The sequence below is a fragment of the Penicillium atrosanguineum genome (genome assembly GCF_028827265.1).
Source record: "Penicillium atrosanguineum strain IBT 20685 chromosome Unknown utg000002l_segment0_segment0, whole genome shotgun sequence".
In the NCBI taxonomy this organism is placed as follows: Eukaryota; Fungi; Ascomycota; class Eurotiomycetes; order Eurotiales; family Aspergillaceae; genus Penicillium; species Penicillium atrosanguineum.
Genome location: NW_026623134.1, coordinates 3218203 through 3241093, shown reverse-complemented (window position 1 = coordinate 3241093; position 22891 = coordinate 3218203). Strand labels below are relative to the sequence as shown.

General features: G+C 51.9%; 7 protein-coding genes across 7 annotated transcripts; 2 read left to right on the top strand and 5 right to left on the bottom strand.

The window, feature by feature from the left end:
- Positions 1-238: 238 nt before the first annotated feature.
- On the top strand, positions 239-4895 carry N7443_003003 (putative ATP dependent RNA helicase; the record flags this gene model as incomplete). The annotated part of the gene is made up of 6 exons (XM_056883059.1): positions 239-1001; positions 1054-2596; positions 2653-3956; positions 4008-4221; positions 4287-4617; positions 4686-4895. The coding sequence occupies 6 exons, from the start codon at positions 239-241 to the stop codon at positions 4893-4895; spliced, it is 4365 nt and encodes a 1454-aa protein (XP_056744900.1).
- Positions 4896-5999: 1104 nt separating this feature from the next.
- On the bottom strand, positions 6000-8680 carry N7443_003002 (KilA-N domain-containing protein; the record flags this gene model as incomplete). The annotated part of the gene is made up of 4 exons (XM_056883058.1): positions 6000-7432; positions 7484-7678; positions 7733-8452; positions 8677-8680. 4 exons carry the CDS (start codon positions 8678-8680, stop codon positions 6000-6002), a joined length of 2352 nt encoding a protein of 783 aa, XP_056744899.1.
- A 1984-nt stretch (positions 8681-10664) lies between these two features.
- Positions 10665-11707, top strand: N7443_003001 (uncharacterized protein; the record flags this gene model as incomplete). Its single annotated transcript, XM_056883057.1, has 2 exons — positions 10665-11545; positions 11599-11707. The coding sequence occupies 2 exons, from the start codon at positions 10665-10667 to the stop codon at positions 11705-11707; spliced, it is 990 nt and encodes a 329-aa protein (XP_056744898.1).
- A 417-nt stretch (positions 11708-12124) lies between these two features.
- Positions 12125-14601, bottom strand: N7443_003000 (DUF803 domain membrane protein; the record flags this gene model as incomplete). Its single annotated transcript, XM_056883056.1, has 2 exons — positions 12125-13804; positions 13858-14601. The coding sequence occupies 2 exons, from the start codon at positions 14599-14601 to the stop codon at positions 12125-12127; spliced, it is 2424 nt and encodes an 807-aa protein (XP_056744897.1).
- Positions 14602-15483: 882 nt separating this feature from the next.
- N7443_002999 (putative Patatin-like serine hydrolase) lies at positions 15484-17454 on the bottom strand (the record flags this gene model as incomplete). The annotated part of the gene is made up of 3 exons (XM_056883055.1): positions 15484-16711; positions 16765-17341; positions 17388-17454. 3 exons carry the CDS (start codon positions 17452-17454, stop codon positions 15484-15486), a joined length of 1872 nt encoding a protein of 623 aa, XP_056744896.1.
- An 824-nt stretch (positions 17455-18278) lies between these two features.
- On the bottom strand, positions 18279-19618 carry N7443_002998 (MOSC domain protein; the record flags this gene model as incomplete). Its single annotated transcript, XM_056883054.1, has 3 exons — positions 18279-18301; positions 18403-19552; positions 19604-19618. The coding sequence occupies 3 exons, from the start codon at positions 19616-19618 to the stop codon at positions 18279-18281; spliced, it is 1188 nt and encodes a 395-aa protein (XP_056744895.1).
- A 342-nt stretch (positions 19619-19960) lies between these two features.
- N7443_002997 (serine hydroxymethyltransferase) lies at positions 19961-21758 on the bottom strand (the record flags this gene model as incomplete). Its single annotated transcript, XM_056883053.1, has 5 exons — positions 19961-21105; positions 21162-21299; positions 21353-21446; positions 21497-21553; positions 21615-21758. The coding sequence occupies 5 exons, from the start codon at positions 21756-21758 to the stop codon at positions 19961-19963; spliced, it is 1578 nt and encodes a 525-aa protein (XP_056744894.1).
- Between the last annotated feature and the right edge of the window lie 1133 nt (positions 21759-22891).

Sequence of the window (22891 nt, the reverse complement as noted above, 5' to 3'; positions counted from 1 at the left end):
AATACGGGGGAGGTGGTGGGTGGAGGGAGGAATTTGGTGAAGGTGGGCTGGGATTGAATGCTGTCATAAGAGTTTTGTGTGGGGACAAGAGCTGGTTCCGCTCTTAATCGTCATGTCCGCTCGACTTATTTCCCTTCACCACTTCACACCCCCCTGGTAAGTCTCTCGAACTGTTTTCTCTCCTTGATCGCCTCATCCAAATTCTTATGAGTGTGATCGCCCACAGATTCTTTCTATAATGCCGCCAAACAATAAGAAAAAGAAGAAGGCCGTGTCCAACCCGGCTCGCGGCTTCGCAACTGTCTCCGTGCCTTCCAAACCCAAATCAGAGGGCACAGAAACTCCTTCTACAGTGACAGGAGAGTCGAAATCCACGCCGCAGAATGAACCGCAACCCGCACGTGCTGAAGAACACCCCGCCGTTGCGGCCACACAAGATGCCGCCCCCTCATTACAAGATTATTCGCCCGAAGAACTCGAGAAACATTTGGAAGAGGCCGAACTACAGATCTTGGTCGACAAATATGCATCGAGGTGCAAGAGCGATGGCGTGCGCCAGGCCACCAAGTTGGAGAATGAGAAGCGAGTCTTTCGACAGCAATCGGTGACATTGAATCTGCTAGAATGGCTTCCGATCGAGATGCAAGACAGAATTATGGAATTGGCTAGTACCGAGGAACACGACTACCTTATTGCAAACGCACGAAATGTTAGCGCCAAGCAGGCTGGCTCGGAGGAGGAGCTCTACATGAAGGTGTGGACTTTGAAAGAAACTCTCCTCAAACTTGGATTTCCGGAAAACCGCACCGAGGAAGCACTTAAACATGTTCTACAATACTTTTCTGGGAACCCAACCAATGCCAGTCGTGATGTGGTATGGAACTTGGATGAGGCTCTTGAGTGGTTAGCCACACATAGCGACAAGAAGGAGCTTCCTTCCTATGTGCAAACAACACCCCGGCCCCAAAAAGACGAGAACAGTGTAACCTCGTGGATGATTGGTAAGTCCAGACTATGTCTTTGTCGAAAGAACGAAATGCTGACCTCCTGCAGAAACAGAGCCATCACGGTCCTCCACTCCCAACAAATCAAATGGAAACAAGCAAGGAAAGCCAAAGGCCGATTGGAAGTCCGCAAAATCTGCGCCTCTTATTTCTTACGACTCCGATAGCTCGATTGATCCCGATACCATGGTTCCAGAATGGCTGGACATGCAGACCAAGCTCTACGGTTTACAGCCAGACCTGTTCGATCGCCCCGGTAAGGGTAAGAAAGGTCATGGGCCAGCAGCAAGTCAGTCTGACGATCCTGAGGTGTTTAAACTTCAGCGAAAGATCGCAAAAATCGAAAACGATGTTCTCTTTGAGCGTCGCGAAGCTGAATACTTCTGGAAAGACAAGCTTGACGAGCTCAGAAAGGATGCGAGCTTTATCCGTCGGCCGCCTGAGAAAAAGAAGGAGGAGCCGCCCGCTGAGGAACAGCCAGCTATGCCAGCACTTGATGGACTCGATTTGAGTATGCCATCAATGGACGAGTTGGATGGTGCTGGGCTAGGTGACATGTTCCAGGAGCAAACAGAAGGTTCCGGATCAATCCTTGGTCTTCCTACCCCTACGACTGGAATTTCCACCACTCTTCGTGACTTTGGGAAGACTACGGGTCTCAGTCCTCGACGTGTGCTGGAAGAGACTTGCAAAGCCAAAGACTCGGCATGTAAAGTTGTCTATCGGGATACTTCTATATCGGGTCATCATAACAGGCAGGCAGTCGAAGTGCGGTGGTCCAAACCGCAGGAAGCCCCGTTCCCGCTTGTTGTGGAGTCGGTTACTCACAAGTCGAATGAATTCGCTACTTTCGTTTCAATGGATTCTTTGGCAACTCCGACTGCTCAGCAGGCAGAAGGATATGTCTCGACTCTTGCTCTGTTTATCTTATTCCCCCAAAGCTCCAAAGAAGGCAAGGCCTACCTGCGTTTGCCCGCGGTGTGGAGAGATCTTTGTACCGAGTTCTCCAATCTCAAGAAGACCCAGGAGGACGAGGTTGACAAGAACGCAATCAAAGACTTGAAGCGTCTGGTGCAAGAGAACCAAGGCAGCTTCGAGGACGATGTGGTGCTATTGGACAATTTCCGCAAGAGGAATGGTAACGGTAGCAAGCCTGGCAGCCCGTTGAAGGGTCCTGCCCGTGATGGCTACTTTGGCCTCGACGAACGGTTACAGGAGGCTTGGGCAGCCAAGTCATCTACCCCGTCTTTCCACCGCATGATGCAGGGCAGAATGACCCTCCCCATCTGGAACTTCAAGGATGAAATTTTACACACCTTGGATACTCACCGCGTCATTATCATTTGCAGTGAGACGGGTAGTGGAAAGAGTACTCAGATTCCTTCTTTCATCCTGGAGCACGAGATGCTTCAGGGCCGTCCCTGCAAGGTCTACGTGACGGAACCTCGTCGTATCTCAGCCATCTCATTGGCACGACGTGTGAGCGAAGAGATGGGAGAGAGCAAAAACGATGTTGGTACTATTCGTTCTCTTGTTGGTTTTGCGGTGAGGCTGGAAAGCAAGATCAGCTCTACTACTCGGCTGGTTTACGCGTAAGTAACTGCCTTACTATGATTCGAGTTTTCGAGATGACGCTAACATATTTCAGGACTACTGGTGTTGTTGTTCGTATGCTAGAGCGACCAGAAGATTTCCAAGATATAACTCACGTTGTTTTGGATGAAGTCCACGAGCGCACGATCGATAGCGATTTCCTTCTTGTTGTTCTCCGAAGACTTATGCAAAAGCGCCCCGACCTGAAGCTCATTCTCATGTCCGCTACTGTCGATGCCCAGCGCTTCTCAAACTACCTTGGTGGCGTCCCAATCATGAACATCCCCGGACGGACGTTCCCCGTGGAAATGAAATATCTTGAAGATGCAGTTGAGATGACAGGCTACCGATTATCCGAAGATGACTCGAACGGAACTCTGGACGATGATCCGGATGAAGTCTCCGATTCCAACGGAGATACCGCCGTCGGCGGTCTTCAAGCCAGTCTCGAAGGGTACTCCAAGCAAACCCGTGAGACCATTCTCAACTTCGATGAGTACCGGATGGATTACCAGCTGATCAAGAAACTGCTTTTGAGAATTGCTACCGCACCTGATATGGAACATTACAGCAAGGCAATTCTGGTTTTCATGCCCGGTCTTGCAGAGATCCGCCGTTTGAATGATGAAATTCTCGCCGAGCCAACCTTCCAAAGGGGATGGATTGTGCATGCCCTTCACTCCTCGATTGCCAGCGAAGATCAAGAAAAGGCGTTCAATGTGCCTCCCGAGGGCACAAGGAAGATTGTCATTGCGACCAACATCGCAGAAACGGGTATCACCATTCCAGATATCACAGCAGTGGTTGATGCAGGAAAGGAGAAGATGATGCGCTTCGACGAAAGAAGACAACTCTCTCGACTGGTCGAGTCTTTCATCTCTCGTGCCAATGCGAAGCAGAGACGTGGTCGTGCGGGTCGTGTTCAGAATGGTATCTGCTTCCATCTATTCACTAAACATCGTCACGACAAGCTGCTCGCAGAACAACAGACCCCCGAGTTGCTTCGTCTTTCTCTGCAAGATCTGGTACTGCGAGTCAAGATTTGCAAGCTGGGTGAGGTTGAGCAGACCCTTCTCGAGGCCCTGGACCCACCGTCTCCAAAGAACATCCGACGTGCCATTGACTCTCTCAAGGAAGTCAAGGCTCTAACGAGTAACGAAAGCTTGACACCATTGGGATCGCAACTGGCAAAACTGCCGCTGGATGTCTTCTTAGGCAAGCTGATCATCCACGGAGCTTTCTTCCGCTGTTTGGATGCCGCAGTCAGCATTGCCGCCATTCTCTCATCCAAATCACCATTCGTGAACACGATGGGCTCGAACTCGCAGCGCGATGCCGCCCGAAACGGCTTCCAAAGAGGTATGAAAACTACACCAAGTCTTTTGACAAACCCCCGCTAATCATTCTTAGGTGACTCCGATCTTCTAACTGTGTATAACGCCTACTGCGGCTGGAAACGCGCCAAAAGCACCCCCGGCTCCAGCGAATACGCCTTCTGCCGCAAGAACTTCCTCAGCCCGCAAACCCTCCAAAGTATCGAAGATGTCAAGCTACAACTAATCACCTCAATCGTCGACGCGGGGATGATCAATCTAGATGCCTCCCAAAAGACAGCACTCAGCCGGTAACAACCCCTCTATTCCTCCCATACCATTGTTATCAAAACACCAAACTAACAACCCCGCACAGAGCACGCTCAAGTAACCGCCAACGCCAGATGTTCACCATCCCCGAAGAACACGATCTAAACAGCACAAACGACGTCGTCATCAACTCCGTCGTCGCTTGGAGCTTCTATCCCAAACTCATCACCCGCGAAGGTAAAGGATGGCGTAACGTCGCCAATAACCAGACCGTCACGTTGCATCCAACATCCATCAACAAACACGCTGATCACGCTATCAAATGGCTTTCTTATTACCATATCATGCAAGCGCGGAATCGGAATCTGAACGCTCATGATACCAGCGCTGTTGATGATTTCTCTATTGCACTGCTATGTGGTGATGCTGAGTTCAAGGTACGTCTTCTCCAAGACTCTACCCCCGTCTCTCTACAAAGTAGAGAAAAGGTACTAAACTGGCTTAGTTATACTCGGGCGTCATCTCAATCGACGCAAACAGAATCCGCTTCTCACTGCGAGACTGGAAAACTATGCTCACGCTAAAAATTCTCAATTCCCGTCTTCGCGATCTTCTCGCGGCCACATTTAAGAACCCACATAAGCCACTTTCTTATAAGCAGCAGCAGTGGTTGGATGTTTGGCAGCAGATCTTTGCGCAGGCTTGGAAGCGGTGAACTTGATTCGTTGAAGCTAGGCTTGTTTTGGTGTTGTGCACTTTGCATTGGTTATCCTGCATGAATATCTGGGTTTGATTTTTATTTGTATGTATGGGTATAGTGGTTGTTGCATTGTACTAGTGGTTTTGCTTGGTTTATGTCTTGATGAGTGTCATGATTGGGTGTGCATATGATAGATGACTTCTTTTCTTCTTGGTGGCGCTATGATAGACTTGGATAGATGGGTGGTTTTGCACAGTTGGGTTTGAGTATAGTTTACTATGGTACCGTGCACAAATGCATGTGAGGTCAAAGGCAATCTCCAAATGCCATTCCATCCTCCATCGTATTCCACTACCCGGAGTCAGGATTCATGCTTGGCATGAGTCGAGTCATTACAAGGACTACAAGCCTACTTTCAAAACTACTAAATTGCATCAGAATAAGTCATCAATCAATCCATTGAATTTGCAGGCCAAAAAAAAAAGAAAACCCAGGCAGACATTGTATATCGCTATGGAGTTCATACCCGAGGGGTAAAGGTTTCATGATCAATCATTACCATCATATCGTCTCTCTAAAACAGAACCAGAACGTAGGTCGTTTGGAACCCACGTAATGCCAAGAAAGACCCATTTTCTGACCGCACAACAATAAAATGGTAGAAACAGTAAATAAAAAGAGAACAAAAGCCAGCGCGATGTAGGAAATCGCACAAAATAGAAGAGATTCGTCATAAGAAAATGTTCGTCACGTCATGGTCGTTAAGGCCGGCCTCAATGAGAGGGGAGCCGTTTCGTTTCGTCACTTTGCTGAAACTGGATAAAAAGGACTTTAAACCCCGTTGTGGGGTGGCTGCTCGAATCCGCGCCGGGGATGAGTAAAGCCATTGTGCAAAAACCGGAGATATGCATGCCTCGACGAGTGCGATGGGGGACGAGGAATTTTGAGTCTCCCAAGGCAGGAGGTCAGGCGAAAGTGGCGAAAAGACGGGTGCTAAGCTGGAAAATAATAATCATAATTGTCCGTGTCTGCGGCTTGTTGGGTTTGGCCGCAGATCTATTTCAACAGAAACAAAACTCCGAGGGTTGAGGGAAGAGGCGTGACATGGGATCAAAGTATTCACCGGCGGCGGCTCATCACACCGCCGGTTTTCATGGGCTGGAGGAGAGGAGCACCTCCGATGGGACCTCCGAGAGTGGCGTCAGTGATGGTCTTGCGGCGCTTGCTTTCGTATTCGCCGGCGCTCTCAGGGCGGATGACGTCGTCGTCTTCACGCATGCGCTTGCTGCCTGAGCCGAGGGATCCGTTGACGGTGGTCGAGTACACAGGGGTCGACGTGGAGGCCATGGAGTAAGGATCCGATGTTCCGTTGGCGGGAGTACCACGAGTGTCACTAACTGCGTTGTACAGAGTCGTGGCCGCGGGAGGGCGAGGAGGAGTGTTGTATCCAGAAGCCCAGTGAGGAGGCGGGCCACCGCTTGTGCGAGGCGTCATGCGGCCCGAGCCGTTTTGCTGCGGGGATCCGGTCATCTCAGGAGTCAATTGCGAGTGCTCGCCGGCAAGAGATCCAACTGACGGGTTGGTCGTGTAAGTGTACGAGTTGCGGTTGGCGCCGTACGCGGATCCCTGGTCCTGCAGATATTCAGGTTCCTGTTCTTGGACAGCCTCGTTGGCACCATTGCCCTGGGAATAACGATCAGACTTCAACTCTGGAGTGTCGGCCTCGGAGCCAGGAGCACGGCCAGTGGGAGGGGCCATCTCGTTCTTCATATAGCCGACCGCGGGAAGAGGTTGGCCATAGCTGGACATGCCCGACTGAGTCATTGGCGTGTGCGGAGCATACTGAGAGTGGGAATGAGGCGCAGCCGAGTAGTACGGCTTGGAGTTGTCATATCCGGTATGGCCCTGGTACGGCGGCATTCCCTGCATGTTATTGCCGGGGGGAGTAGTGGCTGGAGTTGTCGGCATCGAGCGCTGGTTACTCAATGCAGTGTCAATCGACAACGGCTGTGTATGAGGGACTCCCGAGTTCATGCCCTGGCCGCCCCATTCGTAGGAGCTTCCCTGGTTGGTCACACCCATCAGGCTGGATGCACTCGCGGGGGGAGTAGGGAAGGTGTTGGCTCGATCAATCCCCGGACGCGGTCCCATAGAGGAAGGCTGGGACATGTGCGAGGACATGGGGGTCTGCATGGCGTGGTGATGCAGTGCCGAAGACTGAGGAGCAGTCGGAGTACGATGAGGGCCCGCCGGAGGACCTTCCATGCGGCGCTGCTGCGATTCCTGCACGACCAAGTTGGTCCGATTTTGGTTGGCTGGGTGGTACAGCAGGCCACCGATGTTGTGCACAAAGAGCGGATACAAGAGATCAGTGATTTTCTCCTTGTTGGCAAATTCCAAAGCGCGCTCAAAAGGAATCCAAACACCCTTCAGGTGCATGGGGCCAATCTTGACCACGTGGCGAAGCTTCTCGCTCTTGAGAATGCCATCGCGGCGGCCGCGAGTCATTCCTGCAACATTGAGCAATTTCGTCCCGTTGATCATGTGATTATCTGTCAATCAGTTAGTTTGCATCGTATGAAACTTGTCCATTCACTGCTAACCTTCTCTGCGAGCCACACAAACACCCTTCGCCTCGACCTGGTAGCAGAGACTGCCCTCGTCCTCCCAAAGGGTTGCTGTGACGCGAGGCTTAGCTCCCGGAGGAGCGACCTGGCCGGTGGGATCATAAATATAGCCTTGCAATGGGGCACCAGTGTTGTTTCCGTAACCTGCAGGAGCAACAGGGTGGTTGGAGACTGCACAATGGTTAGCAAAATTGATCTCCACTCAATCGATCTTTGCGAACTAACCTGGAATTGGTAGCAACTGCGGATTCATCTGACCTCCCATGGAGCTTGCCGGCGGTGGGTGACCGGTCGGCGGTGAAGTGATACCGCTGGGATATCCGTACTGCGAGTAGGCAGGACCATATGAAGAAGCCGGCTGCAGCACCGGAGGTTGCTGATGGTAGGGATAATGCGACATGGCGCCGGCGGTCGCACCTTGCGAAGCGTATGATTGAGCGGACGACAAATGGGAATGTACATCCATGTACGGATGAGTCTGATTCATGCTCCCGAGCGAAGTCGGACTGGGGTAATAACCCTGGTGGCCGATGTTATAGTCTGAATCCAGGCCTTGGTTTGCCAGATCCGAAGGCGGTGGGCTCCTGGGTTCCTGGACCGCAGAGACACCCGACAGACTGCTGCGGTCACTGGATGTGGCCGAGCTTCCAGACACGTCCTGGTAGAGAGAACGGGACGGCGCCTGGGTGGCAGTGGGCAGGCTGAGCGCGGGAAGCTTGTCGCCCGACAGTAGCGGACGTTCGGCCGCGTGGTGACTGTACCAGGGGATGTCAGCAGGACCGCGGGTGTGGACCTGCGAGATCGACGGCAGCTCCAGCTTTTCGGTTTCACGGGAGAAGAGGGAAGAGAGTAGGAAGAGAAGAGAGGCTGTCGGACCTGAAGACAGGAATCCGGCAAGCCGTTTGAAGACTTTGTGCTTTTTTGTTGAAAGGGTGAAAGGTTGCACTGCGTCTGAGTAGAGCAGAGGGGAAGAAGAACAGTAGGATCAAGCAAGTAGGCAGTGAGGTAGGTAGCAGGTAGCAGGTAGCAGGTAGCAGATAGCAGGGAAAAGACAAGAACAAGATCAGAGCGGAGTCATCAATGTCATGAAATCGTAGACAAACGAATGCAGGTCAAATAAGGCCGCAGTTATAGAAAAAAAAAGTATCAGAGGCTGGCGTGCAGCAAACGCATCCCTCTGCAGGTGAAGAAGGGGGAACACATAAACGCTGAGCCGCAGGACGAACGGGAAGATCAGTGGGCTGGATGACTAAGGGTAGAATGTGGGGGGGGGTCAAGAAGGCTGGAAAAAGGCTGGTTCTAAAAAAGAGTAGAATGCAGAAATCCCGGCAGCCTTTTGAGGTTTCTCCTCAACAGAAATAGTATCGAATCATGCCCAGTGGGGAATTGGGGGGGATGGGAAAAAAAAGACACTATGGGGGGGGGGATCGAGTCTGCCGCCACCAAGCAAGGACTGACTTACCCAAATGGAAGAAAGAGAAATCGAAAAATCGAAAATAGAAAATCGAAAGAGAAATGAAAAACCGAAAAGAAAACCAAAAACGAAAAAGAAAAAAAATGCAGGGACGAGAAGAGAGAGGGGAAGGGAAGGGGACTCCACCGAGCTGAGGATCCTGGTCTGTGTGACAAGCAAAACGCTGATCGGCCGGGATAGGCCTGAGGATCTGGTGGAGGCCGAGATTATGCCCACGCACTTGTCTACCTACTGTAGGATTCTATGCTATGGACTAATGGACTAATGGACCATCCACTATCCACTATCGACTATATTCCCTATACTCTAGGATCCCTATGGTCGACTCCACTCCGAACCAGGGATGACCTCCCGGCCAACCAACACAATGAGGTTGGAGTCGAGACTTCGATCGACGGGGCCCCGTGCAAGACATAGCGCCTGCAGAGAACTAACCGCTGCACGGTCGATTACGAGGCGGAGGTTTCAAGAGCTCCCTAGTGCTCTTAGTGCTCTTGGTGCTCCCCTTAGTGCTCTTAGTGCTCTAGATTCTGGTAGCTCTTCCAGTGTTTACCCGATGTCGGTGCTCTAGCCCCCATTATCCTCATGACTCGTGATTTCCATTATTCATTATCCTCGCTATGACGGAATAGTCCCGGATCGATCACGCCCTGTCTAATCCATAGTCAAGCGGCCCGTCGATCGCAAGGCCACGGCTATAGCCGCTCAGTAATGCCACAACCGACTCTCCCGGAGTACCAGACTCGCGAGGTCCGTGAGTACAAGCGCGTCACACCCAAGGGATGCTAGCAGTGCTGAGGGGGGAAATTAGTGGCCCAGAGTGCACCACGAAACACGGGTGGCTTGAGTCGATCAAGGGCCTGTTCTCTCGGGATCCCTGCCAGTCCCACGACCGAAAGGGTCGGTTGAGGACCGCCCGAATTCAAATACCTCCAGGCCCCGTGATGTGTGATAGCGGCACGGCGTGAGGTAAGTCCATGACGTTAGTTCCAGACCCTTAGCCTGACCTCCGGAGTATCGTAGTCTCGCCTCTCTCTCTCTCTCTCTCTCTCTCTCTCTCTCTCTCTCTCTCTCGATTAGTATCAACTATGAAGACATCCGAACATTTGACATAGGTGCGACTTTGCCGCCACACTATCATTTCGATCCTACCACTCGTGGTCTACTGTTCATGGATGGCTTCGGTCAGAACTTGGCTCCTTTATTCGGCTGCATTTTAGTGCTGATCGTGAGGAGTCATTGTAGCAGGATGAAATCGACGTTTGTATGCCCAGGTGGTGCCAAAGCTAGAGATCTTTTGGAATGTCGATGTTATCATCCTCCACCTACTCCGCCCAGATATATACATTGCTCACCCCGCACTCGAATCGATCAACAAACTCAACCCCACAACCATGCAACCATGCGACCAACACTTAACCAGAATCGTACTCCTATGTATGAAGGCAGAGATACCTTCCAACCCATCCAGATGTCGAACATGGGAACAATCAACCCAAGCAACAATGGCACATACCAGCCCCACGTGATAGCAACGACCCTATCCCAAACCAGCAAAACCAAAACACCTCAACCACGGTTCACAGCATCCACTCCCAACGTCACTCCAACTTCCAAGATCGCAAAAAAACCACACCTCACCCCTTCGCCCTCCTCCTCCATAACAAATCCCAGCTACGCACAATGCCCGACCCGCCGAAATTTCTCAACCGCCCGTGGCCACCATCCCCAAAGAACCACAAAATCTTCGACTCTTGGAACTCTTCTTCTACCGGGCACCAGCGCGCAGATGGAAAAGAGCAAACCACCACATGGAGAGATACCCGCACCAACAAACTAGAGCGACAGTTCAAAAGCGGACATTGCGATGACTCGAGCGGGCCTTCAATGGCCTTTGATGGGACGTGTGGATCATCGCCAGAGGAACAGAAAGGGGGAGAATGGAGGTGGGCTGATGAAGATGAGGCGAAGCGTGCAGAATTAGGTGTTATGGATATTCGAAGTTTTATGGGAGTTAGCAAGCGCAAAGCACCTGCGCCTAAGATTGAGATCGAGGGAAAGAAGCGGAGAGTCGATACCAGAGATGCCTTTGCGCAAGTACCTGTGCCTGTGCCTGTGCCTGTTTCTTCTACATCTTCTATCTCGATTTATACTTCCAACTCGCCTACCGATAGGTCATCTAAGCCTGCTACCTCTGCATATACATCTACATCTACATCTACATCTACTTTTACATCTACTTCTACATCTACTTCTACATCTACTTCGACCTCAGTTTCAACCACTGACCCCACACGCCTCCAATCCAGAATCCTCACTGGAACAACAATCTACATAAACGGCTCAACAATGCCTCAAATCTCAGACCACAAGCTCAAACACCTCCTCGCTTCCCATGGCGCCCGAATCTCCACATTCATGGCGCGCAAGACCGTTTCCCATATTATAATCGGACAACCGGGTTCTACGTCCGCCGGTGCAGGCGGAGGCCTATCAGCGAGGAAATTGCAACAGGAGATTGAAAGGGGTGGGTGGAAGGGTATTAAAGTGGTTGGTGTTGATTGGTATGCTTTTCTATTCGCCGATATAATTCCTATGCTAACGGGTTCGATGGCAGGGCTCTGGAGAGTATCAAAGCGGGTAAACGGCTTGCTGAGTCGAGGTTTGCTATCTTGAAGATTGCGCCGGAAGGGCAGAGGAGTGTTCTGGGTATGTTTGCGAAGTAGATAACTTTGTGGTTATGTTGGTCTACTATATACTTTCTTTTTCTGTTTTATGAGGTGGTGCATGGCATTAGCATTGGTTTTTGGTTTTTCTGCATAGTACATAGGTTACACTGGCGTTATGCTGGGTTAGTCGTAGGACTTGGCTAGCTTGGCGATTTGATAAACCCCCCTTGTTCTTATATTAAGATGTTGGAATATATCAGACTTGAAGTTCTTTGCTTGATTGTTTCGTTGCTCATTACCGTCATCTATCATGACACAGGTTCCTTATATATACAGTTCAAAAGTTCAAGGCCAGCTGCCAATAGATATACAACGAAGTGATCCCAACGCCGGTAAATGCAGTGCAGTTATGTGACAAAAATTGTCCGCTTCGAATGGAGACATGGAGACATGGTTCAGTTGAAAGTTTCTCTTTCAGACGAATGCTCCGCCGTTCCCGGATCTACGATCCGGGTGCTCGCCGTCGGTATTGGCATGATCGGAAATATGCCGCCTCCAACCGCTCTGTCGACGGACGGGATAGGTGGGCGGGGACTGGGCATGGTGGTCATCGTCTCGGGCTTCGGTGGATGTTACCGAGGTCACACCCATGTCGGATGAAGCTGCTGAGGCGGATCTCATGCCTAGTTCACCGCTGAATGCTCTCTCGTCTGGGAGAGGAGGGAGGGGGTTGGGGTGCCGGTGGGTAGAAAAGGAGGATGAGGAGGGTGGCGGGGCGCGGGCGTGGGCTTGAGAGGAGTTGCTCCTGGTGCGGTTGTGGTTGCCAACAGGTTGCCAATCACGCTCATCAACGTGCTCTGGCGAGGCGGCAGATTGGCGGCTAGGTGGGAGGTAGTACGGATTTGAGACGTTGCCGTGGGAGTATAACGCATGATGGTCCTCGTATGCTGGGAAAGCAGATGTGGACATGCTTGAAACGGAGTCTGCCTTCGGACGACTAGGGTGCATGGGCTGCACTTCGTCAAGGCCGGACTCGCTGCTCGACCAGCGTTCCAGCTTCTCACCGAAAGTCTCTTCCGGCTGAGAAGCGCGCGAGTCACCCTTTACCAGACCGAGTCGCTCTTCTTCAGTTGCAGACTTGCGCAGATCACCGCCTGAGAGATGCGAGCGGCGGAGGATACCCCGAGGCGGACTGGCAGGAGGCTTGGGGGAGTTCTGACTGCCATTCCTGATTCGGTTGAACATGGTGTTAAAGGAGAATTGGCGTTGTGCAGCATGAACCGGAGACTCAGAGCCATGATCATCGGCTCTTTCGTCAGCCCAATGAATAGACCGGGGAGTATCACTGCGCTCTCGGCCAGTGGGACGGAAGGGAGCTCCCAGATCTCCGTCAGCAGCGCCATGGTACCCAGTGTCGACTACACCACCTGTCATTTCAGTCATGGTCACAGGGGTATTGTTCGCATTAAGGTATTTTTCGTCATTTTCGTTCAAAGAGCGCCACTGAGGGTGAAGCACACTTCCTGTCCGCGAGCGGAGGTCGCTGAGGAAAGAGCGTCCACTTTGATTGGTCTTAGGTCGCTGTTCCTCCTCATCTTCATTATCGGGGAAGCGGGACATGCCCAATGGTGGCAGTTGTTGCTTGAACGATGGCGAGCGCGGAGTGACCGATCGAGACATGGTAGGTCCCTCGCCAATGACGGTCTTCCTTCTGCGAATGCCATCCCATTCGATAATCTCATTATCACCAGGTGGCTTGAGGAAGTCTTGATTCTTTTCATGAACAAAGCGACGGGCCTCATCAGCCTCTGCGTCCCGACGAGTAGTCGAGATACGTCGGAGAATGGATGCAGCACCTCGAATGGAGTCTGCCTTGGGCTCATACTCAGGTTCTTCTTGCGCAGCAACCTCTCGGATCTGATCAAGATCACCCTTGAATACCGCGGCATCGGGAACATCCTTGGCAGATTTGGACAACTGCAAGAGAACGACACCGGAGCAAATCTGCAGGAAACCCATGATGACCGTAGTTATCTCAATCGCGGTACCTTTGAAACCCCGGAACAACACAGCCGAAGCAACGATGGTGGAGCTAGTAAACATGACATAGTAAGTCGGAGTGACGAGCGCAGCATTGAAGAGATTCAACGCTTTCTGCAAAATCGTTAGCTCAGCTCAAACAAACATCGAACCAAAGGACAACTCACATTGAGATAGATAATCTCCGTCAGCAGTGTGCAAACCACAAACACAAACAGAACATAAAGGAACCAGTGTTTAAACTGCTCCTCGCCGTTAATCTGAGCCAGAATAGCCGACCCAAGACCCTGTGTCGCAACCACACTCAACCCACCAACCAAGCTGCAAATGCCGATATAAACAAACATGCTCTTCTTGCCGTATTTCGGTGCAACCCAGATTGCGGTAATAGCTGACCCAACCAGAATAACACCCCCATATGATAAAAAGCCAGGGCTGATCACAAATTTCTGCATCTCCTGGATATCACTGACAGATGACTGCGTCGGCGCATTCATGGCAATCACCACCGACCCGATAATACAGCAGAAACACCCCACTTTCCCAACGAAACTGAGTCGTTCTTTAAGGAATATCGCAGATAGGATGGTCGTGATCACCACCGATAATGCGCCGAGGGGAGTAACAAGGATGGCGTCGACGAAGGCATATGCGACAAAGTTGCAGATCTCACCGAGGATCATGAGCGTCATTCCCGTCCACCACCAGACATTTTTCAAATAGCCGTATCCTTCACCTGCTTCTTCGTTATATTTGACGTTTGCCTTCAGCAGGCCATGTTTCTTCAACACGAAGGAAACGCCGATGAATATGCCTGATGCAACGGCGAGTGCGATACCGACGGCTTTGTAGATCGGTGGGCGGCCGGTGGAGTCGCGCGCGACGAGGCTCGAGGTGTGTAGGGAATCCATTTTGAAGTGTTGACGAGGGGATCAAGACCACTGGCCAGCAGTGGGAGGACGTCACAAGGACGGAGGCGTCCGAAGACGTCGGCGACTACTGAGACACTTTTTCAGGCCAGTTTGCGGGCGCGAATGTGCTGACGTGTGTTTCGGCCCAAACCACAGATCCAAGTCGAGGATATGTATCAAGGTGTATATGCAATGCAAGGTCAAGGTGTGATAATGCGTAGGAGATCTGGAATGCTTCTGGAAATTCCACGGAGATTTGGGGAGGCGAAAAGATCAGCGCCGGAGACGTCAGTGGTAGCTTGCTAGGCAACCGCACGATAAATTCCGGGGAAAGTGGAAGTGAATATGTTCAAACGCAGGAATCAAATATTTAGGAAAGAAAGGAAAAAGAAGAAAGCAGAGCGTTCAGGAGATAAACCGAAGAATAGGGGGTTTGAAACAAAGAGGCTGGGCTTGTGGGGAAAACGTAGATACGGTTGCACGGTGGGTCGCACTGCTTGTTCCTGACACTGGTGACATTGGGGGTCTTGTTCTATTTCAGGTCCTCCACTACATTACGCTACACTACACTATATATTCTAGATATAGCCCAGTTAATTCATGAGATGTTCAGGTCTATGGCATTCTCCGCGTCATTACTATACACCACAATCCCACCCCCTGAGGTCATAAAAATCGTCACATCATTTCCCATCAGGGATGATCGTCCCCTCTGCCATCCTAGAATAGGAAAGTAAAAATAAGAATAAAGAGCACCATGACACCGTGTTCCCCGTTCTTCGATCCGCATAGTTCACCATCTCGAGTGAAGGGTATCCAGTAGAGAAACACAAAACGACAACGAAAAGAGAAGAAAAAAAAAAAAAAAAACAGCAGATAAGATTACCTCACGTGGTAGCTCGGTTTCCGTTGCCGATTCACGGTCGGCGGGGGCTCATCCACAGGGTACGGTGGTCGGACCTTGCCACTGGAGGGTCCTGGTGGCTGGGTAAATAGTGGCGCCGGCATAGATACGCTTGGAGGGTCTTCCTGGGCGGGGTACGGGATCGGGGTCTTGGGAGGGATGGGTGGAGGCATGCCGTTGTAAGTCATGACCTGATCTCCACTATGCCGGGGAGAAATATGTTGCTGCGAAGATGGTCGCGAATACTCATGGCTGGGACGGAATCCGCTGACCTCGCCGCTAGAGTGTCTTGTAGGCGACACAGGGAGACTGTCCTGGGGTGTGGGATGCGTCGGCAGTGAATCTTCTCCGGGCGGCGCAGTCACAGTCACGCCGGGTGACATTGGCGCAGGCTGGGAATACTCCATAGGCTCGGCGGGGAGTTCGGCGGGGAGTTCGACTGCGCCGGGGTGGGAAGTAGGAGGGACATGATATTCCGATGTCATTTGAGCGACATTGAGCTCTTCCCGCTCAAGATCGAAGGACATATCGTCCCGATCACCACCAGCGGCCGCGTGAGCAGCCAGGCGCTTGTTCATGCGTTCGATCTTGGCAGACTTGACACCCGCATCCAAAATCATCTTCTTCACCTCGGGCTTGGATAGATAGCGTCGCGTGTTGGTACTGATGTCCGCCAACCGATTCCATTCGTTCATGCCGAACTCGCCCACTCCAACTTCGACGTTGAGACGGTAGTAATTGTCGATGGGGACATTGCGCTTGGCGAGGTTATCTATCAACATGTGCTGGTGAATGTCTTCACAGCCCTCGATTTTCGTAATGAGACGTCGTCGCGCCTCGGCAAATGTGCCCCCCGCACCACCAAAGAAATCCTCCCACCACTCGTGAGAGCGGTTGTTCGTTCCCGAAGGTCGACGACCAGTTCCAATAGAAACAAACACGCCAACCTCACGACCAGGCCACTCATTGACAACAGCTTCGTCAAGAACCTGCGGCGACGGGTTATACGTTCCCGGGCCTTCGTCAATGAAATTGCTCTGTCCGATCCGAATCGGCTTGAATGCAAGTCCGGTAGCCGAGGTGGCTCGACCAGCCTGCCAGATAGTACAGTCGAATTCCGGCGGAGGTTCGCGGCGAGAGTCGTAGGATCGCAATAGCACGGCCGGTCCGTTCTTTGGTGTGCCCTTGTAGAGCGCAGTGACAGCACTAGTCGCGTGTTAGTTAGCATTGCATGTGAAATTTCGCGCGGTAGAACTTACGTCTTCGTCCGATTCTCTCGGTTATCATATAGCAGCGCATCAGGGTTTCCCCAGCGCAAGCCGTTAAGAAAAGTGGAGCCTCTTTGGCTTGCGGGGGATTGAGGATGTGACGCGGCCGAAGTGCTGAAGCTTCCCCGGCTCAATGAGCGCTGGGGTACCGAATTAGGACTGTAGGGAAGACTTGCAATGGATGACCGAGGGTCGCCGGACGGCTGGTCATTCCCTTCCCCTTCGAAAACCGTGTGTTCGCGCACACATTCCCGAATTGCCTCTTCCAGCTTGGAAGCCTTGAACAGGGTTGATCGATAAGGAATACCAGCAATGGTCTTGTCGGTTTCGAACACTTTGCGGGTCATGCGCACGTAGACTTCTTTGCAGGTTTCAAGGTCGAGTCGGAGACGTCCCAGCATCAGAGCGATCAGGCCGCCCGTGCCGGTACCTGCGATCAGGTCGAAATGGTCGCATGGTTTGGGGATCTGGTCGCGACGCGGTGGCTTTCCTTCGCATTCGACGTATGTGCGGTACATGAGTTCCTGAAGAATGATGAGCATGGAGTAGCCGCGAACACCGCCTCCATCTGTGTTGGTTAGCTGTAGTTCTGTACAAGGTGAGCCGGTGCTTACCGAGAGACAGGATCCGTAATGGGGGACCCTTAGTGGTGTCCTTGCGGCGCAGATTGGCTTCGTCCATGTTGACAGCCGCTGTTGGTGATAGAGCGATTGAAACGCTCTTTTTTTCTTTATCCGCAGCGCTCCCGCCGCGGGGCTCGACGCCTTATCGAAGTCGCAGGACTGGCGCCTGACCGAGATCAGAGGGTAAAAGGTGAGAAGCGTGACACGGGTGCAACCACGAGCGAACAACTTGCAGCGCGAGTCCAAGAGTGTGACAAGGGCCGAGGTGAGGGCTGATGATTCCAGGCAGCGGCGTAAGAGGGGTATCCGGATTGAGGGTTGCAAAACCTTGGCTGTTCAAGCCACGAAGAATTGAGGTGAGATGCAGAGTCTCCGGAGCTAATCGAAAGACAGGAACACAACAGAAGCACAAAGTTATTCTTAGAAAATGAATCCACTCGCTGTCGCTTTTCCATGGATTCGGAGAAAGTCAGGTGACGTGGCGGTGCATTCTGTTCTGATGTCACTGATGTCACTGTGGCGGTGTCACCGTACAATCACGAAAGCGAGTACGACAATAGGGCTGAAGGTGGGTTCTGTCCCTGCAGCTTCCAAGCCGGTGCTTCCGGTGACTCCATGATCATTCTCTGAAGTCATTGGATTCATTTGAGTTTATCCGAGGTTGGGCACGATCGTATTGGGCTTAACATCGGTTGCCTAAACGAGCTTACAGTACAGTACAGTGTCAGCTAGCTAGCTATTATTGGCAAAGTATAAATCTGTGTTCCAGTGGAGCATGATTTCTCATCCAAGGTTCTAGTGTGATTTCCCCGACCACTTAAGGCCGCCTATTCAGGCGCGTCTACATTCTCTCGGACTGTAGTGGGAGTATATACTTGGATCTTAATTGGTAAGACCAGGCCAATCTAGCAACCCGTTAGCATCCCAAGGTCATCAACTACCTTGGGCCCTTCCAAGTAGAAGAAAGTGAAAAAGAAAAGAAAGAAAGAAAGACCGGTAAACTCACCAGTAACTGTATGCTCCTTCGCACGCTTAACAACCACCACCTCATCCCCAACTCGAATCCTCTCTCCACTTCCCCGATCAAGAAACGAATACCGTCCAAAAACGGGACTAAACCTAGCCCCCCGATCCACCCTCCTATCCTTCATCAACTTCTTCAACACACTCCCCGATTCCCCAGTTCCTATCTTCCCAGTCCCATAATCCACGTTCAAACTCTGACACCGAACACAATTCCCCGTCAACAATAACCTCGCCTTCCCCCCAACAGCCAACTCCGTCCAATAATCCTCCTCAAAGGCACTCTCAGCCCCCGAAACCACAATATTCGGCCGGAACTTTGTTCGATCCATTTCCTCGCTTTCGGGTAGCCGCCCTGAGACATTGTTCACTGATGTCTCGGAGATAATTAGGAACGGTGCACAATCGGCGAAGCCGATTCTATCTTCCCGCCGACGAAGTGTCATCCAGTGTAAACCGGATAAGGTAACCACCGCGACGAAAGTATTGAGGTATGTTTTCATATTCAGTGCGGGTGTCACGCCCTGGAAAATGTCATACCCCTTCCAGAGCATACTCCCGATAACACAAACAGCCAAAAGACCAATTAAAAAATCCTCTTTTCCGCGCGGATCGCTGATTTCACGCCACCATGTCTCCCAGATGGGTTCTTTATTCCGCTTCCGTGGCGCTAGCGTTCCTAGGATTCCTCGAGTGTTGGCCCCCAGGTAGGCTAGGATAACGGGATATCCGAAACATGCACTGAACCACTCGTTATACTCGGATCCCATGTCGTACCCCGTTGTCGGGCTTTGGTGCATCGTGACGGTGAACTTCTGCATGGTCTTCACTTGCTGGCTATTCATGTGGAGCGGAATTTCGAGTTTTCGCATTTCGTGTTTCGGATCATCTGCGGGGTTGTAGGTCACTGTGATTTTCCCGGTATCTGCGTCGTTTTGCGGGAGTTTGATGGCGGTTTGAAAAAGGGACATCTCCGGGTAGTGGGGGACGTGCATGTTCTTCAATGTGGTTCCGTCTTCGGTCGGTTCGACTTTGAGTAACATGAAGCGTCGGTCCCATTCTAGGCCTAGGGAGGTGAGTGTGCCCTCTGGGACGGTGGTGCCTCGGAGGGACTTGATGGGGTACACGTAGAGCTGGTTAACTTAGTACATGTAGCACCAGCGTCGCGATCGAGCGGGTTTTACCTGGCTGACTTTCATTGTCGCGGTCCTACAATAACTGGGTAGTTTAGGTAAGAGACATTGGATAATGAGTGAGAAGAGCAGGCTTGCGGGGTTATAGAAGGATCAACTCTTTGTTGGGGCGATGCGCTTATCGAGGAGTCGGTTATCGGTTATCAATTCTACGTCAGTGATTGGGGTTTGGCTTGTGCATGGTTTTACCCAAATAGGGCAATGATTTGAGAAAGAAATTAAATGTGTATAGTCTTATCATATTTCGTGTTGAACCATGCTGGGAAATGTACATGACGTTGAAAGAGCCCCAAATATAAGGAAATGGTTGAAAAAGGAAAACAAAAGAAGAAGAAAAAAAGGAAATGTCTACTGGTCCTTAGCCCAAGGCAGGCTAAAGGTGCCCACCCAGTCCTCCACCTCCTGTCGGAGCATCACGATTTCTGAGATCTCCTCGCCCTCACCCAGGTATTCATTGAACGCCTTCACGGTGCCTGGGTTCTTGGCGCCCTTGGCCTGCGCTTGCTCCCGCGCAGCCTTGTCCAGCTTCTGGGTCAGGGTGACGGCGCGGTCGACGATGTCAGCCACACGGCGGAAGTCCTCGGGCTGGAAGCCGCGAGACGTCATGGCCGGGGTACCGAGACGAAGACCACCGGGCTTGAGGGCAGACTTGTCACCGGGAACAGTGTTCTTGTTGCTGGCGACACCGCACAGCTCCAGCACGCGCTCAACGCGGGCTCCGTCAACGCCGCGGTTCTTCAGGTCAACCAGCACCAGGTGGTTGTCGGTACCGCCAGAGACGACGTTGTAGCCGAGACCACCGTTGCTAGTGGACTCACCCAATCGCTCAGCCAGAGCCGTGGCGTTCTGCAGAACGGTCTTCTGGTACTCCAGGAAGGAGGGGGACTGAGCCTGCTTCAATGCCACGGCCAGCGCGGTGATGGTGTGGTTGTGGGGGCCACCCTGGTGGCCGGGGAAGACAGAGGCGTTGATGGGGTTCTCGAGATCGTACATCTCCTTGTTACCCTTCTTATCTGTACGGCGGATGCCTTTGCGGTAGAAGATCATGGCACCACGGGGACCGCGCAGGGACTTGTGAGTGGTGGTGGTTACAATGTCGGAGTAAGGGAAGGGAGAAGGAAGGACGTCAGCAGCCACGAGACCTGAGATGTGGGCCATATCGGCCAAGAGATAGGCGCCGACGGAGTCGGCAATGGCGCGCATACGAGGGTAGTCAATCAGACGGCTGTAGGCAGAGGTACCGGCCACAATCAGCTTGGGGCGGTACAGCTGAGCCTGCTTCTCCAGAGCATCATAGTCGATCAGACCAGTCGACTCATCCAAGCGGTAAGGCAGGGTCTCGAAGTACTTGGAAATGGCGGAGATCTTCTTGGTAGGGGTCTGGTAACCGTGGGACAGATGACCACCATGGGGCAGATCCAAACCCATCAGGCGGTCGTGGGTGTTGAGAACAGCGGAGTAGGCCATGAGGTTGGCGGGCGAGCCGGAAAGCGCTGCAATGATGGTTAATGCTCTATCGCGTGCGATTATAAGCAGATCGACAACTTACGCTGCACGTTCACACCCCACTCCTCGGGGTTGAGACGGAAGGTCTCCAGAGCGCGCTGCTGGCAGAGACGCTCCGAAGCATCAATGTGTTCATTTCCTCCATAGTAACGAGCACCGGGGTATCCCTCGGAGTACTTGTCTGTATTGTGATTAGCACGTGGCTATCAAGGACTCGGCCGGCGAGGTACGTACTTTGCATCACACTGCCGAGGGCATCGAGGACGGCCTGGGAGGTGAAGTTCTCGGAAGGGATCAGGTTGATGAAGTGCTTCTGGCGGTTTTTCTCCTGGAATTGGGGTCAGCAATTGCTCCGCGCATAGTTCCGACATGACGTACCTTCTCGAGGATGCTGAACACAGCAGGGTCGGAGTCCTCAAGGGAGGAAGAGAGAAGCTGCATCGAATGTTAACATTGCAATTCCGACCATCTGGAAATCCATTGCATGCCACAATACCTTTTGCTGAGCATCCCGGCTGGATGACGCTGTTCCCCGCGCGAGAATGGCTCTGGGGATAATGGGGCGAGCGGAAAGAGCAGCAGCAGGACGAACGCTCCCGAGGGAGAATCGGGCAAGACGCCCACAGCGAGCGAGAGACATGGCGTACAGGAATTCACGACGTACTCACGAGATAGGAAAGCGCCGACGCTTTATATCTGAACACAGCTTGCCAACAGTTCCTCAGGTTCCCCGTTGCCCGCGGAAAGCGGAAAACCACACTATTCCTGATCGGGCTGACCGCCTCCGGCCGGCCCTTTTTCTTCGGCAAATGCTAGCTTCCCCTTTCTTCTTCACACAACTAAATCCAAGATGAAGATAAGGCGTTCTATCTGTGTCAGCACTCGTCGGTGACAGCCTCCGGGCTGGCACTGGACGGGCGCTGCTGAAAGGCCCCGCGCCTACTCACCATCCATTGGGGATCTTGTTACAATCGGATTGGACAAGTTGTGTTCGACTCTTAATGTTGGGTCGCGTGTCGCTCTCCTCCCGGGGGCTCAAACGGGTCCCGCGGTCGGGGGACCATGGATACCAAGGGAAGACCCGCTCCGGACGGGTTGTAAAAGCCAGATTCATTGGATTTCAGATCTAGAGCCGGAGTGAGGAGTGGAGTTGAGTGTTTTAAGGCGGAGGGTTGGACAAGGATAGACTTCGTAGGGTTGTTGCTCTCTCTTATCTCTTGTTATGATGAACTACATCAAATGTGCTCTTCCATCGTCTATCACAGTAGTAAAGCAATTAATTGCGATTTCGCGGCAGATTAAGTTGAAAATTCCCTAGTCACTTAGAGCCTACGGTGCGAACGAAGAAGCAATGCGAAATGGCCGAAGCAAATGTAGCTATAACTTAAGTTACATTTTTGTTTTAAGGACTCAGGAGGTAATATTTCTTTTTTCCGTTGAAACAGGTCGTGTGGCCCAGTGGAAAGGCGTCGCTCTCCTATTTCTGTGGATTTCCGCTGGAATAAAGCGAAGATCCAGGGTTCGATCCCCTGCATGATCGATCTTGTTTGTTTTTTTCTTTTGCTCCTATGTAAGCTCTACAATTTTTTCCTACATTACTTTCTTCTCTCCAATTGAACACAATCTTCGCAAGATTTAGACAATTTGGGGAATGAACACTCCGTGAAATTAGAGATGGTACATGGAGCGAGTATTATGACCGGTACATGCAAAATATGTTCCGACCATGATTTTCGGCCTGTCCCGGTTAAATTATATATAACAAACAGACTT